The sequence below is a fragment of the Ylistrum balloti genome, unplaced genomic scaffold, assembly GCF_031769215.1.
Source record: "Ylistrum balloti isolate Yb309-2 unplaced genomic scaffold, AGI_CSIRO_Ybal_v1 Utg369976, whole genome shotgun sequence".
NCBI classification, from domain to species: domain Eukaryota; kingdom Metazoa; phylum Mollusca; class Bivalvia; order Pectinida; family Pectinidae; genus Ylistrum; species Ylistrum balloti.
The window spans coordinates 121,849-139,372 of NW_026782066.1; the positions used below are offsets into that span (position 1 = coordinate 121,849).

Here is a 17,524-nt window from a genome sequence, read left to right on the forward strand (position 1 = left end):
TAAATAGTCAAACAGTTCATCCTTTATTACATCAAAAATCGATTGGTAACTAAAGCCTGGAAATTACTGACCAACTGGCGAGACGTAGAAATGCTTCAAAATAGAAATGACGGAATACTATATGATCCGGTTTTTTTTATTCTCAAACTAACGTTTGAGTCATTTAATCAAAATGTTTTGAAGTTGACATTACTTATAAAATTGACACACACAATGTTGCAGTTTATATTTTAGCCGCGTGGTTCGAGATATTACTATCTTACCAACAAGATTATGGATGGAAACGTTATTGTGATATGCTAAACATCATTGATGTGACGTCATTAGAATATCCTCAGATTTGTTAAGGCGAGGACACACCTGCTCGAATTAAGACGAAGAAAATCTCACTCCGATAAAGATGTGGATAGCCCTGTCTTGAATGAAGATTGATAGAATATTTCACCCCAACTTGAGGTGAAAAAGATGGAACTCAACCAGAGATGATTAAGTTAGCAAACACGAGACTTGCCAAGTGTTTGTAACTTACAAATCGTTACCTGAGGGCTGAGATCCACATTTCCCGGCTCCACTGGGGAGTGTTTTAGTGAGCTTTGATTAACAGTAAAAAATAAAACACAATATCTCTTTATATACATCACATTTATACAAAATATCAGTTTCCTTTTCTGAAATAGACTAAACTACATGTGCTGAACACTCATTAAAAACGAAATGTGATTATCAGTTGATTACACGTGTAGGTGTTTTATGTACTGTGACTAACACCACAGGTGTTTTATGTACTGTGACTAACACCACAGGTGTTGTATGTACTGTGACTAACACCACAGGTGTTGTATGTACTGTGACTAACACCACAGGTGTTGTATGTACTGTGACTAACACCACAGGTGTTGTATGTACTGTGACTAACACCACAGGTGTTGTATGTTCTGTAACTAACACCACAGGTGTTGTATGTACTGCTACTAACACCACAGGTGTTGTATGTACCGTGACTAACACCACAGGTGTTGTATGTACCGTGACTAACACCACAGGTGTTGTATGTACCGTAACTAACACCACAGGTGTTGTATGTACCGTGACTAACACCACAGGTGTTGTATGTACCGTGACTAACACCACAGGTGTTGTATGTACCGTGACTAACACCACAGGTGTTTTATGTACTGTGACTAACACCACAGGTGTTGTATGTACTGCTACTAAGACCTTATCTACATTATACCTATGTAAAAACTCCAAAAATAAATACTACTCCCTAAAACATGTCAAAATGCAGTAAAGTGAAATACAGGAACCCAATGTCAGTAGTTTAGTCGAGAGCTGGTGATGTCCACCGGAAGTGGGAATACTATGGTAGAATTTTTTTCGCTTGCAATGGTGTTGAGTGTTTGTAAGTACCGGAGCTGTATGGCTGCGGGAGATTGGGCGATAATGTCGGAGGCTTGCTTCAGAGCTCGGGAGGAATTGTGTTCTCCTTCAGCGGCTATAACCTGGCGGGTACAACATACAAAAAAAAGTCACATTTTATGGCAAATCAGATCAATGAACCAATCAAAAGTCTCCCCGAAACACGACCAGTCATAATTTACAGAACACCAATTTAATCTCTTTTTTATCTTTGTATCCTCGATACTCCAGGGGTTACAATCACTTTCACTTTCTCTCTCTGTATCCTCGATACTCCAGGGATTACAATCACTTTCTCTCTCTGTATCCTCCATACCCAAGGAGTTACAATCACATTCACTCTCTGTATCCTCGATACTCCAGAGGTTACGATCACTTTCTCTCTCTGTATCCTCGATACTCCAGGGGTTACAATCACATTCACTCTCTGTATCCTCGATACTCCAGGGATTACAATCACTTTCTCTCTCTGTATCCTCGATAATCCAGGAGTTAAAATTACTTTCACTCTCTGTATCCTCCATACTCCTGGGATTACAATCACTTTCTCTCTCTGTATACTCCATACTCCAGCGGTTACAATCTTTTCCTCTCTCTGTATCCTCGATACTCCAGGGGTTACAATCACTTTCTCTCTCCGTTTCCTCGATACCCAAATGGTTACAATCACTGTCTCTCTCTCTCTCTGTATCCTCGATACCCAGGGAGTTACAATCACTTTCAGTCTCTGTATCCTCTTAACTACACGGGTTACGATCACAATTTTTTTTCGTCTGGTCTACATGGTATCGTCATGGAACCTTCAATTTTGCCATGACATGTTCCAGGGGTGCAGAGAACGAAGGTGATCGTAACCCCTCGAGTATCGAGGATGAAATACTGGCAATAGTTGTAAATTAAACATTACTTTTACCTTTGCACGGGCATTTCGGGACGCCTCGGCCTCCGCCGCCATAGCACGTTGAAGCTGGCGTGGCAGCTTCACATCCTTTCTGAAAGAAACGGAGACACATCTCTTATTGCAAAGTTGTTGATATTTGAGAGTGTGTTTTTCTACCGAATTTACATTTACCAATTCAATGTATAGATTACACAGCATGATACGCGCTCTAGTGACGACATATATGAATTCAATGAAAACTTGAAACAACGAAGGTTAAAAAAACACACAGGCTTTGCTTTCCTAACGAAAGCTCAAAACAGCACCATCCTTCAGTAATAGGCGAGGGAGACGTTATACGCTATATCAATTTTGTAATGAGAGGTAAGCACAAAGTAGTGAATGTAACTCTCGTTCAATATTGAGATTTGTTTGGAAAGTGCACAGGTCCATCTATATTTGGAAATATTTTTTCGTCTCCTAGTATGTAGCCCCACCCCCTCCATACCCTACTTGTAAAGGCATCTATACCGTTAGAAAAACGACAACATCACAAAAAAGAGGTGTAGACAAACGACAAACCGGAAATAAAAGCAATCTTATAGACGAAGGCAATGTTCAGTGTTTAAACTTTCACAGACGACAACCACCATGTACAGTCAGAATAGGTGATGTGACGACCAGATTTACTAACGAGCATACACTTCCTCTAATAACATATAACACTAGCAGATCAAAAATGAGTTCATGGTGGCGACCGTGAAAATGTTTCATAGTCTTTATAATCTCTGGAATCCCGTCTGAATCATTTTGAGTCAGGAAATTCGAGTAAATTGACCAGGAGATATTGTATACACACTCAGTAGACCGTGACATTTTGTATCAGATCTCTATAGACCAGGAGATACTGTATACACAATCAGTAGACCGTGACATTTTGTATCAGATCTCTATAGACCAGGAGATATTGTATACACACTCAGTAGACCGTGACATTTTGTATCAGATCTCTATAGACCAGGAGATACTGTATATATACACTCAGTAGACCGTGACATTTTGTATCAGATCTCTATAGACCAGGAGATATTGTATACACACTCAGTAGACCGTGACATTTTGTATCAGATCTCTATAGACCAGGAGATATGGTATACACACTCAGTAGACCGTGACATTTTGTATCAGATCTCTATAGACCAGGAGATATTGTATACACACTCAGTAGACCGTGACATTTTGTATCAGATCTCTATAGACCAGGAGATACTGTATATATACACTCAGTAGACCGTGACATTTTGTATCAGATCTCTATAGACCAGGAGATATTGTATACACACTCAGTAGACCGTGACATTTTGTATCAGATCTCTATAGACCAGGAGATATGGTATACACACTCAGTAGACCGTGACATTTTGTATCAGATCTCTATAGACCAGGAGATATGGTATACACACTCAGTAGACCGTGACATTTTGTATCAGATCTCTATAGACCAGGAGATATTGTATACACACTCAGTAGACCGTGACATTTTGTATCAGATCTCTATAGACCAGGAGATATTGTATACACAATCAGTAGACCGTGACATTTTGTATCAGATCTCTATAGACCAGGAGATATTGTATACACACTCAGTAGACCGTGACATTTTGTATCAGATCTCTATAGACCAGGAGATATTGTATACACACTCAGTAGAGCGTGACATTTTGTATCAGATCTCTATAGACCAGGAGATAGTGTATACACAATCAGTAGACCGGGACATTTTGTATCAGATCTCTATAGACCAGGAGATAGTGTATACACAATCAGTAGACCGTGACATTTTGTACCAGATCTCTATAGACCAGGAGATATTGTATACACACTCAGTAGACCGTGACATTTTGTATCAGATCTCTATAGACCAGGAGATATTGTATATATACTCAGTAGGTATATCTAGGTAAAAAGAGAACTTTACCTCTATGAAATACAACAATAAATGACAATCATATTAAAATCCAACAATACTTACATTTCGATTCGGTCAACAGTCACTCCCCAGGGTTTTGTAGAAACGTCTAGAATTTGCTGTTAAATAATAATTATTTATCAAACAAAAGGTTTTTCGATATATTCTATAGATAACGCAAAACTTTAAACTGATTGAGACAAAGTACAAATGTCAATGTTAATTCATTACTATTGTATTTTATTATATGAAAATTGTAGAAAATATTTAATTAATGATGATAATTATTAAACCCTGGTATTTGATCACACCTTCATGTGTTGTGTAATAGAATCCCGATCCGACAACATTTCTGCCATATTCTTGGTGCCCAAGACATTTCTCAGCGTGGTGGCAGCCAAAAGCTTTGTGGACTCGAATGCGTTCTGTACATTACACACGGACATCACGGCGTCAAATATATAACAGTAGATTACAGCATCCACAGCCACTGTCACCGAATCCTTCGACAAGATCTGTAAAGACAGAACACCATATCACTGAATCCTTTACAAGATATGTAAAGACAGACCACCATATCACTGGATCCTTCGACAAGATTTGTAAAGACAGAACACCATATCACTGGATCCTTTGACAAGATCTGTAAAGACAGAACACCATATCACTTGATCCTTTGACAAGATCTGTAAACACAAAACACCATATTACTGAATCCTTTACAAGATCTGTAAACACAAAACACCATATTACTGAATCCTTTACAACATCTGTAAACACAAAACACCATATTACTGGATCCTTTACAAGATCTGTAAAGACAGAACACCATATCACTGGATCCTTTGACAAGATCTGTAAAGACAGAACACCATATCACTTGATCCTTTGACAAGATCTGTAAACACAAAACACCATATTACTGAATCCTTTACAAGATCTGTAAACACAAAACACCATATTACTGGATCCTTTACAAGATCTGTAAAGACAGACCACCATATCACTGGATCCTTTGACAAGATCTGTAAACACAAAACACCATATTACTGGATCCTTTGACAAGATCTGTAAAGACAGACCACCATATCACTGGATCCTTCGACAAGATCTATAAAGATAAAACACCATATCACTTGATCCTTCGACAAGATCTGTAAAGACAGAACACCATATCACTTGATCCTTTGACAAGATCTGTAAACACAAAACACCATATTACTGAATCCTTTACAAGATCTGTAAACACAAAACACCATATTACTGAATCCTTTACAACATCTGTAAACACAAAACACCATATTACTGAATCCTTTACAAGATCTGTAAAGACAGACCACCATATCACTGGATCCTTTGACAAGATATGTGAACACAGAACACCATATCACTGGATCCTACGACAAGATCTGTAAAGATGAAACACCATATCACTGGATCCTTCGACAAGATCTGTAAAGATAAAACACCATATCACTTGATCTTTGACAAGATATGTAAACACAGAACACCATATCATCGATTTCTTGTACAAGTCTGTAATATGAAACAAACATGACGTAATCATTTTTTCTAGAAAAAATCTACAAATACAGAAATATGCTGCATTATCCACGGATATTGTTTAACGAAGAAAATATCGCCCTAACAGTTTACCAAATATATACCATATCTATGTGATTTATACAGAAAGAACAAGTGTTTCCGCGTACGTAAACAATATAGAACGTGACGTCATCACAGCTTTTATGATAATACGTTGCCTAGCATTGAGATAACAGATTTAACTATAATTTTATATTCTCTAACACGAAAACCCGTCGATAAGAAGTCTGAAAATCAGATTAAATGTGCGTCAGACATAAATAGTTTTTATGAAATCATTTTTTTAACTTGAATTGTGAGAAGTCCACTACGAAGTCATTACCTCCATCCACTATCATACATCTGTTGACTTGGTTTGAGGTCAACATGTGTTATGTTAAACCAGAGGATTAAATGTTGCCCGAGCCGAAGACCGAGTCCAACAGTTTGGTCCGAGGATTCAACATAAGACATTTTGACCGAAAATCCAGTCTGCATATATTTTGTTATACCTTCTAGCGTTGATATCTAAGAAAACGAATCACTATAGATATGTTCATGATGGCAGACGACATGTAAATATAGGACCGGATGCTGACACCAGCATGCTTCATAGACAAGGGTGGGGCACTATTGCTTAATGGCGGAAATTATCGAGTAACGAACGGGAAATACCGAACAGTTACGTAAGCAGTCGCCATCGAAATGTTGATCGGTAACCATTGTTCTGGAAAAAACATCTGGAATTCCAGACTTTGTTAACCATAGAAAAGTATATAAAAATAAATAGTAGAGATATAACAATGAACTCTGTCGAATCCTGACCAGTTTTATCAATTAGATTATATATTCCGAGAAAACTTGCCTCCTGAGGGGGAATGTCAAAGCTGAGCGTACGCATGTCCACTTTCTTGAAGTCATCGATGCATGGATGTAGACAGAAGAGTCCTAGAAATATAACATGTAAAAATAGTCACCGTTATCATGTTCGTTTGTCTTGTTGGTCAAATAATTATATATATATATACATATATATATATGAACTTCATTTATTGCACAACAATCGCGAAAACAAGTTTTTTTTCAGCTTATACTAATCATTCTTGTTGAAATTCTTGTGAAAATATTAAGCATTGATTGATTGTTTGATTGATTTTTCATTGAATTATGTGATGTGTTTAGGACGAGTTTAATCTATCAACAGTTGATTTATCAAAAGAAGCGACCTCACGGTAAAAATAGAATAATCAAAATAATGACAAGAAAATAGATAAACCAGCAGAATATGCGCACTGTTATATTGGGGTTTTTGGGGGTTTTTGGGGTTTTTTTTTTAAATAATTTTTGCATAAAAAAAAACAAACAAACATCTGCCATGCTTCTTCCTTCGTGAAAATCTGGGTTTTTCATTTGTCTATTTGTGGTTGACTATTCATGCGGGAAGACACAATGTGTGTTCTGCTCATGCGTTATCATATGTGACGCAAAACATAACATATTAAGGGTGTTGGTTAACGGCAAGAGACTTTCCTTTCATAATTATTAATCAAAATCTTAATTTGCATATTTCAGCGAAAAGTTGAATTGTTAAAAAGGTTCATAAGGTGATAAAAATGAAATTGAAAATCGTGTTTACCTTGATGTCGATATGATATAGCATAGAACTAAACACGGGCAATAGAAGATGTAAGTTTGACGAAAAAATTGTGATGAGTTTCACCAATGACAAATCAATGCAAAGAAAATTAAAATCTTTTTAACATGTAATCAATTTTCAAACGAATACTGTAGACAATAGACATTAATACGTTAGAAAACAGAGATTTCTACATTAGAAAACGGATATTACTACATCAGAAATTTCAACGCTTAATTATTGAATTATTAATCAACATACCTGGTCCCTTTGCCCCGCCCGAAACAACACGGCCAAGCCGGAAGATGACAGCTTTCTCGTACTCCCGTACCACCTGACAAAGCACGAACAGCGCATACAGGGATTGTTTTATACTGAGACCTGATCCATAGGACCTGATAGGTAATAAGATTTGTAGCGTCCATCGTCCGTCCATCTATCCACCCATCTGTAAACTTTTTGTTCAAAACTTACTTCTAAATGATCAGGTTCCTTTTTCCTGGACTATCAAAGGTGGTTGCTCCCGACGAGGGTGGAATCAAATGTGGGATATTTTAGGATTTGAATTGAAATAAGGTAGTCAAGGGCAGATAATTTGAATATGAGTATGACTCATTTGAACATGTGCGGCAGTTTACATCTCAAAAGAAAATTATCAAAATCTTCTTCAATATCATTCCTTCTTCCGTAGCTTAAACGCCTGCAGGAAACGTTCATTTCATTTGAAAGCAAACCATTGTCGTGACCAGGAGTCTGCCAAAATATCATTATTACCGTCACCACGGGTCTGCTAAATCATCAACATTACCGCCACCACGGGTCTGCTAAATCATCAACATTACCGTCACCACCGGTCTGCTAAACCATCAACATTACCGTCACCACGGGTCTGCTAAACCATCAACATTACCGTCACCACGGGTCTGCTAAACCATCAACATTACCGTCACCACCAGTCTGCTAAACCATCAACATTACCGTCACCACCGGTCTGCTAAACCATCAACATTACCGTCACCACGGGTCTGCTAAACCATCAACATTACCGTCACCACGAGTCTGCTAAATCATCAACATTACTGTCCCCACGAGTCTGCTAAATCATCAACATTACCGTCCCCACGGGTCTGCTAAACCATCAACATTACCGTCACCACGGGTCTGCTAAATCATCAACATTACCGTCACCACGGGTCTGCTAAATCATCAACGTTACCGTCACCACGGGTCTGCTAAACCATCAACATTACCGTCACCACGGGTCTGCTAAACCATCAACATTACCGTCACCACGGGTCTGCTAAATCATCAACATTACCGTCACCACGGGTCTGCTAAATCATCAACATTACCGTCACCACGGGTCTGCTAAATCATCAACATTACCGTCACCACGGGTCTGCTAAACCATCAACATTACCGTCCCCACGAGTCTGCTAAACCATCAACATTACCGTCACCACGGGTCTGCTAAATCATCAACATTACCGTCACCACGGGTCTGCTAAATCATCAACATTACCGTCACCACGAGTCTACTAAACCATCAACATTACCGTCACCACGGGTCTGCTAAACCATCAACATTACCGTCACCACGGGTCTGCTAAACCATCAACATTACCGTCACCACGGGTCTGCTAAATCATCAACATTACCGTCACCACATTACCGTCTGCTAAATCATCAACATTACCGTCACCACGAATCTCACCACGGGTCTACCGCTAAACCATCAAAACCATCAACATTACCGTCCCCACGAGTCTACTAAACCATCAACATTACCGTCACCACGGGTCTGCTAAATCATCAACATTACCGTCACCACGAGTCTGCTAAATCATCAACATTACTGTCCCCACGAGTCTGCTAAATCATCAATATTACCGTCCCCACGGGTCTGCTAAACCATCAACATTACCGTCCCCACGGGTCTGCTAAATCATCAACATTACCGCCACCATGGGTCTGCTAAATCATCAACATTACCGTCACCACGAGTCAGCTAAATCATCAACATTACCGTCCCAACGGGTCTGCTAAACAATCAACATTACCGTCCCCACGGGTCTGCTAAACCATCAACATTACCGTCCCCACGGGTCTGCTAAACCATCAACATTACCGTCCCCACGGGTCTGCTAAACCATCAACATTACCGTCACCACGGGTCTGCTAAATCATCAACATTACCGTCACCACGAGTCAGCTAAACCATCAACATTACCGTCACCACGGGTCTGCTAAACCATCAACATTACCGTCACCACGGGTCTGCTAAATCATCAACATTACCGTCCACCACGGGTCTGTCATCAACATTACCGTCAACACGGGTCTGCTAAACCATCAACATTACCGTCCCGACGAGTCTGCTAAACCATCAACATTACCGTCACCACCGGTCTGCTAAACCATCAACATTACCGTCACCACGGGTCTGCTAAATCATCAACATTACCGTCCCAACGGGTCTGCTAAACAATCAACATTACCGTCCCCACGGGTCTGCTAAACCATCAACATTACCGTCCCCACGGGTCTGCTAAACCATCAACATTACCGTCACCACGGGTCTGCTAAATCATCAACATTACCGCCACCACGAGTCTGCTAAATCATCAACATTACCGTCACCACGGGTCTGCTAAACCATCAACATTACCGTCACCACGGGTCTGCTAAACCATCAACATTACCGTCACCACGGGTCTGCTAAATCATCAACATTACCGTCACCACGGGTCTGCTAAATCATCAACATTACCGTCACCACGAATCAGCTAAACCATCAACATTACCGTCCCAACGAGTCTGCTAAACCATCAACATTACCGTCCCCACGAGTCTGCAAAAACATCAACATTACCGTCACCACGAGTCTACTAAACCATCAACATGACCGTCACCACGGGTCTGCTAAACCATCAATATTACCGTCACCACGAGTCTGCTAAATCATCAACATTACTGTCCCCACGAGTCTGCTAAATCATCAACATTACCGTCCCCACGGGTCTGCTAAACCATCAACATTACCGTCCCCACGGGTCTGGTAAATCACCAACATTACCGCCACCACGGGTCTGCTAAATCATCAACATTACCGTCACCACGGGTCTGCTAAATCATCAACATTACCGTCACCACGAGTCAGCTAAACCATCAACATTACCGTCCCAACGAGTCTGCTAAACCATCAACATTACCGTCCCCACGGGTCTGGTAAATCATCAACATTACCGTCACCACGGGTCTGCTAAACCATCAACATTACCGTCACCACGGGTCTGCTAAATCATCAACATTACCGTCACCACGGGTCTGCTAAATCATCAACATTACTGTCCCCACGAGTCTGTCTGCTAAACCATCAACATTACCGTCACCACGGGTCTGCTAAATCATCAACATTACCGTCACCACGAGTCTGCTAAATCATCAACATTACTGTCCCCACGAGTCTGCTAAATCATCAATATTACTGTCCCCACGGGTCTGCTAAACCATCAACATTACCGTCCCCACGGGTCTGCTAAATCATCAACATTACCGCCACCACGGGTCTGCTAAATCATCAACATTACCGTCACCACGGGTCTGCTAAATCATCAACATTACCGTCACCACGAGTCAGCTAAACCATCAACATTACCGTCCCAACGAGTCTGCTAAACCATCAACATTACCGTCCCCACGGGTCTGGTAAATCATCAACATTACCGTCACCATGGGTCTGCTAAATCATCAACATTACCGTCATCACGAGTCAGCTAAACCATCAACATTACCGTCCCAACGAGTCTGCTAAATCATCAACATTACCGTCACCACGAGTCTGCTAAACCATCAACATTACCGTCCCCACGGGTCTGCTAAACCATCAACATTACCGTCACTTCGAGTCTGTTTAAACATCGGGCGGGGGTGTTATCGGTTTGAGTGGTGCGAAACTAAACATATATCGTAACCAGAACTAATACCTTGATGGAACCAATTAATGAAAATGGAAATAACAGGATGACCAGACACCCGGACAGGAACACGAGGATGTAACCACAGCAGCCGAGATCACCATCACGTTCCTGAACAGTCCCGGGAGACCTGTCCGTGATGTCTGAAAAATAGCGTTGACAGTATTATCCAAAGATGTCAACATGATTCATCACTCTTTGCTATATCAGCCGAAAATCAAACGTTTGATAATACAAATAACACTAGATTGTTGATCCTCTATTGATTATAATACCACAAATGATTGTGTATCACAATATATCATTTTAAAAGCTAATGACAAGGAAATGAGCCTTCCTTTTTATATTGGATTTCGCTTAACATCACAAGATCTACTTGAAGAAAACGTTACTGCGGACTCGTCTAGGGTTTCTTACTACTCTTAGCATCAGTAAGCCTGGGGTTACAATGTCATCGAGGAATTGCGTATTCAAAAAGTTGAACAGATGGCATTTAAATTTTGAGAAATCTTCTTCTGAAAAAGTGTACTACATGTCGATTTATTGTTATAATCTGGACACAATAATATCCCATTCCAAAGTTCGGCATTTATTTTCTGGTAACGAAAACTTTCCATTCAAAGTAAGATGAACGGCGGTGAAAACATATCGTTGTCAACAATACCGGAACTGACCTCGCACACAATTATCGTACAAGGTAATTCTGTAGAAGGGACATGTACTTATACTTGACATCAGTAACATGTACACATACTGATACTTGACATCAGTAACATGTACACATACTGATACTTGACATCAGTAACATGTACACATACTGATACTTGACATCAGTAACATGGACACGAACTGATACTTGACATCAGTAACATGCACACGTACTTATACTTGACATCAGTAACACGGACAGGTACTGATACTTGACATCAGTAACATGTACACGTACTGATACTTGACATCAGTAACATGCACACGTACTTATACTTGACATCAGTAACACGGACAGGTACTTATACTTGACATCAGTAACATGTACACGTACTGATACTTGACATCAATAACACGGACAGGTACTTATACTTGACATCAGTAACACAGGCAGGTACTTATACTTGACATCAATAACACAGACACGTACTGAAACTTGACATCAGTAACATGGACAGGTACTTATACTTGACATCAGTAACATATACACATACTGATACTTGACATCAGTAACATGTACACATACTGATACTTGACATCAGTAACATGTACACATACTGATACTTGACATCAGTAACATGTACACATACTGATACTAGACATCAGTAACATGTACACATACTTATACTTGACATCAGTAACATGTATACATACTGATACTTGACATCAGTAACATGTACACATACTGATACTTGACATCAGTAACATGTACACATACTGATACTTGACATCAGTAACATGTACACATACTGATACTTGACATCAGTAACATGTACACATACTGATACTAGACATCAGTAACATGTACACATACTTATACTTGACATCAGTAACATGTACACATACTGATACTTGACGTCAGTAACATGTATACATACTGATACTTGACATCAGTAACATGTACACATACTGATACTTGACATCAGTAACATGTACACATACTGATACTTGACATCAGTAACATGTACACATACTGATACTTGACATCAGTAACATGTACACGTACTGATACTTGACATCAGTAACATGTACACGTACTGATACTTGACATCAGTAACACACGTACATACTTACAGGTACTGATACTTGACATCAGTAACATGTACACGTACTGATACTTGACATCAATAACACGGACAGGTACTTATACTTGACATCAGTAACACAGGCAGGTACTTATACTTGACACATCAGATAACATCAGTAACACGAACAGTACTTATACTTGACATCAGTAACACACTTGACATCAATAACACAGACACGTACTGAAACTTGACATCAGTAACATGGACAGGTACTTATACTTGACATCAGTAACACAGACAAGTACTTATACTTGACATCGGTAACACGGACACATATTGATACTTGACATCAGTTACATGAACAGGTACTTATACTTGACATCAATAACACAGACACGTACTGAAACTTGACATCAATAACACGGACAGGTACTTATACTTGACATCAGCAACACGAACATGTACTTATACTTGACATCAGCAACACGAACAGGTACTTTTTACTTGACATCAGTAACACGGACATGTACTTATACTTGACATCAGTTACATGAACAGGTACTTATACTTGACATCAATAACACAGACACGTACTGAAACTTGACATCCGTAACACAGACAGGTACTTATACTTGACATCAATAACATAGACACGTTCCGAAACTTGACATCGGTAACACGGACAGGTACTGATACTTGACATCAATAACACAGACACGTACTGAAACTTGACATCAGTAACACAGACAGGTACTTATACTTGACATCAATAACACAGACACGTACTGAAACTTGACATCAGTAACACAGACAGGTACTTATACTTGACATTAGTAACACGGACAGGTACTTATACTTGACAACAATTACACGGACACGACTGACAACAGTAACACGGACACGCACTGATACTCGACAACAGTAACACGAACACGCACTGATACTCGACAACAGTAACACGAACACGCACTGATACTAGACAACAGTAACACGAACACGTAGAATTTACGCATGAGCTGATGTGGTAGATACCATTAAATTCCTACCTTGTATTTCCATGGCGAGAGTTTCCCGATGTACAGTCTAATGGCTGCAACAACGTCACGAATCACGTGATATTCTGAACATTACATTAATTATGTTATTACGCATTGTACTACAGCTCATTATAAAGACTTTTAAGACACTTGAATCACGGTATATTTACAAATCCATTAAAACGTCGATAACTCACTCGGTTTGTGTTTTCAGTGTGTATTCGGCGCAAAACCTTACACTGTAAACACCAGACTATTAAACAATGACACACTGACGTTATCTTGTGTGCACAGATCTCCCTTGTCCATTATCTGTACGGACTAGCCGAAATTGATCCATGCTGAAATGCTCGGCTGCTTTGCATCAATAGAATGAATGTCTGTTTTATCCCTCTCCACCGTATATTTTCAGTAAGCAAATTGACCTAGTCTCCTTTCAATATATTGAGATAGATGACCCAATGTTCTTTGTCGTGAATTAGGAGAAAGGTTTATAATTTTGTTTATTGTGAATGGCATGGAATACACGTGCATGCACACTTCCTTGTGTCTATTGAAAACTGAAGTTTTCAATTAACGGCAGAAAGCAACGATTTCTCATGAGGTTTACACAAGATAAATGGGAATGTGGACATAAAATTGTTACCGTTGTTGTCTTACTCTAAAAATATAATCAGAGAAAGAAAAAGCTCCTAGGTGTAGAGAATATGGGATTTAATCAGATAATATGATACCAGGTGTTTAGCCTGGAGTGCTTATAAATATTACTGTGAAATGTGTCATTGTTAGTTCGTGTGATATGTGTCATTGTTAGTTCGTGTGATATGTGTCATTGTTAGTTTGTGTGATATGTGTCATTGTTAGTTCGTGTGATATGTGTCATTGTTTGTTCGTGTGATATGTGTCAATGTTAGTTCGTGTGATATGTGTCATTGTTTGTTCGTGTGATATGTGTCATTGTTAGTTCGTGTGATATGTGTCATTATTTGTTCGTGTGATATGTGTCAATGTTTGTTCGTGTGATATATGTCAATGTTAGTTTGTGTGATATGTATCATTGTTAGTTCGTTTGATATTTGTCATTGTTAGTTCGTGTGATATGTGTCAATGTTTGTTCGTGTGATATGTGTCATTGTTAGTTCGTGTGATATGTGTCATTGTTTGTTCGTGTGATATGTGTCATTGTTAGTTCGTGTGATATGTGTCAATGTTTGTTCGTGTGATATGTGTCAATATTAGTTTGTGTTATATGTGTCATTGTTTGTTCGTGTGATATGTGTCATTGTTAGTTCGTGTAATATGTGTCATTGTTAGTTCGTGTGATACGTGTCATTGATAGCTTGTTCTTGTGATATGTGTCAATATTAGTTTGTATGATATGTCATTGATAGCTTGTTCGTGTGATATGTGTCAATGTTAGTTTGTGTGATATGTGTCATTGATAGCTTGTTCGTGTGATATGTATCAATGTTAGTTTGTGTGATATGTGTCATTGTTTGTTCGTGTGATATGTGTCAATGTTAGTTCGTGTGATATGTGTCATTGTTTGTTCCTGTGATATGTGTCATTGTTGGTTCGTGTGATATGTCTCATTGTTAGTTTGTGTGATATGTGTAATTGATAGCTTGTTCGTGTGATATGTGTCAATGTTAGTTTGTGTGATATGTGTCAATGTTAGTTTGTGTGATTAGTGTCATTGTTAGTTCGTGTGATATGTGTCAATATTAGTTTGTGTGATATGTCATTGATAGCTTGTTCGTGAGATATGTCAATGTTAGTTTGTGTGATATGTGTCATTGATAGCTTGTTCGTGTGATATGTATCAATGTTAGTTTGTGTGATATGTGTCATTGTTTGTTCGTGTGATATGTGTCATTGTTGGTTCGTGTGATATGTCTCATTGTTAGTTTGTCTGATATGTGTCATTGATAGCTTGTTCGTGTGATATGTGTCAATGTTAGTTTGTGTGATATGTGTCAATGTTAGTTCGTGTGATATGTGTCATTGTTTGTTCGTGTGATATGTGTCAATGTTAGTTTGTGTGATATGTGTCATTGTTTGTTCGTGTGATATGTGTCAATGTTAGTTTGTGTGATATGTGTCATTGTTTGTTCGTGTGATATGTGTCAATGTTAGTTTGTGTGATATGTGTCAATGTTAGTTCGTGTGATATGTGTCAATATTAGTTCGTGTGATATGTGTCAATATTAGTTCGTGTGATATTTGTCATTGTCAGTTCGTGTGATATGTGTCATTGTCAGTTCGTGTGATATGTGTCATTGTTAGTTCGTGTGATATGTGTCAATATTAGTTCGTGTGATATGTGTCAATATTAGTTCGTGTGATATGTGTCAATGTTTGTTCGTATGATATGTGTCATTGTTTGTTCGTGTGATATGTGTCATTGTTAGTTCGTGTGATATGTGTCATTGATAGCTTGTTCTTGTGATATGTGTCAATATTAGTTCGTGTGATATGTCATTGATAGCTTGTTCATGTGATATGTCTCATTGTTAGTTTATGTGATATGTGTCATTGATAGCTTGTTCGTGTGATATGTGTCAATGTTTGTTCGTTTGATATTTGTCATTGTTAGTTCGTGTGATATGTGTCAATGTTTGTTCGTGTGATATGTGTCATTGTTAGTTCGTGTGATATGTGTCATTGTTTGTTCGTGTGATATGTGTCATTGTTAGTTCGTGTGATATGTGTCAATGTTTGTTCGTGTGATATGTGTCAATATTAGTTTGTGTTATATGTGTCATTGTTTATTCGTGTGATATGTGTCATTGTTAGTTCGTGTAATATGTGTCATTGTTAGTTCGTGTGATACGTGTCATTGATAGCTTGTTCTTGTGATATGTGTCAATATTAGTTTGTATGATATGTCATTGATAGCTTGTTCGTGTGATATGTGTCAATGTTAGTTTGTGTGATATGTGTCATTGATAGCTTGTTCGTGTGATATGTATCAATGTTAGTTTGTGTGATATGTGTCATTGTTTGTTCGTGTGATATGTGTCAATGTTAGTTCGTGTGATATGTGTCATTGTTTGTTCCTGTGATATGTGTCATTGTTGGTTCGTGTGATATGTCTCATTGTTAGTTTGTGTGATATGTGTAATTGATAGCTTGTTCGTGTGATATGTGTCAATGTTAGTTTGTGTGATATGTGTCAATGTTAGTTTGTGTGATTAGTGTCATTGTTAGTTCGTGTGATATGTGTCAATATTAGTTTTTGTGATATGTCATTGATAGCTTGTTCGTGAGATATGTCAATGTTAGT

At 38.7% G+C, this 17,524-nt stretch overlaps 1 protein-coding gene across 1 annotated transcript; it reads right to left on the bottom strand.

The window, feature by feature from the left end:
- Window positions 1-935: 935 nt before the first annotated feature.
- LOC132547771 (stomatin-like) lies at window positions 936-14,294 on the bottom strand. Its single transcript, XM_060211571.1, has 8 exons — window positions 14,248-14,294; window positions 11,475-11,608; window positions 7,750-7,822; window positions 6,718-6,800; window positions 4,580-4,783; window positions 4,332-4,387; window positions 2,333-2,411; window positions 936-1,502 (listed from the first exon to the last, which is right to left on the bottom strand). The coding sequence occupies exons 1-8, from the start codon at window positions 14,258-14,260 to the stop codon at window positions 1,314-1,316; spliced, it is 831 nt and encodes a 276-aa protein (XP_060067554.1). The 5' UTR covers window positions 14,261-14,294; the 3' UTR covers window positions 936-1,313.
- Window positions 14,295-17,524: the final 3,230 nt, after the last annotated feature.

What these genes read in the sequence shown, in the direction of transcription:
- LOC132547771 (XM_060211571.1), bottom strand. An exon ending in CATTAATTGGTTCCATCAAG is followed by an intron (nt 7,823 to 11,474) that starts GTATTAGTTCTG and finishes GTGCTTTGTCAG; the next exon opens with GTGGTACGGGAGTACGAGAA. An exon ending in GGGCGGGGCAAAGGGACCAG is followed by an intron (nt 6,801 to 7,749) that starts GTATGTTGATTA and finishes TTATATTTCTAG; the next exon opens with GACTCTTCTGTCTACATCCA.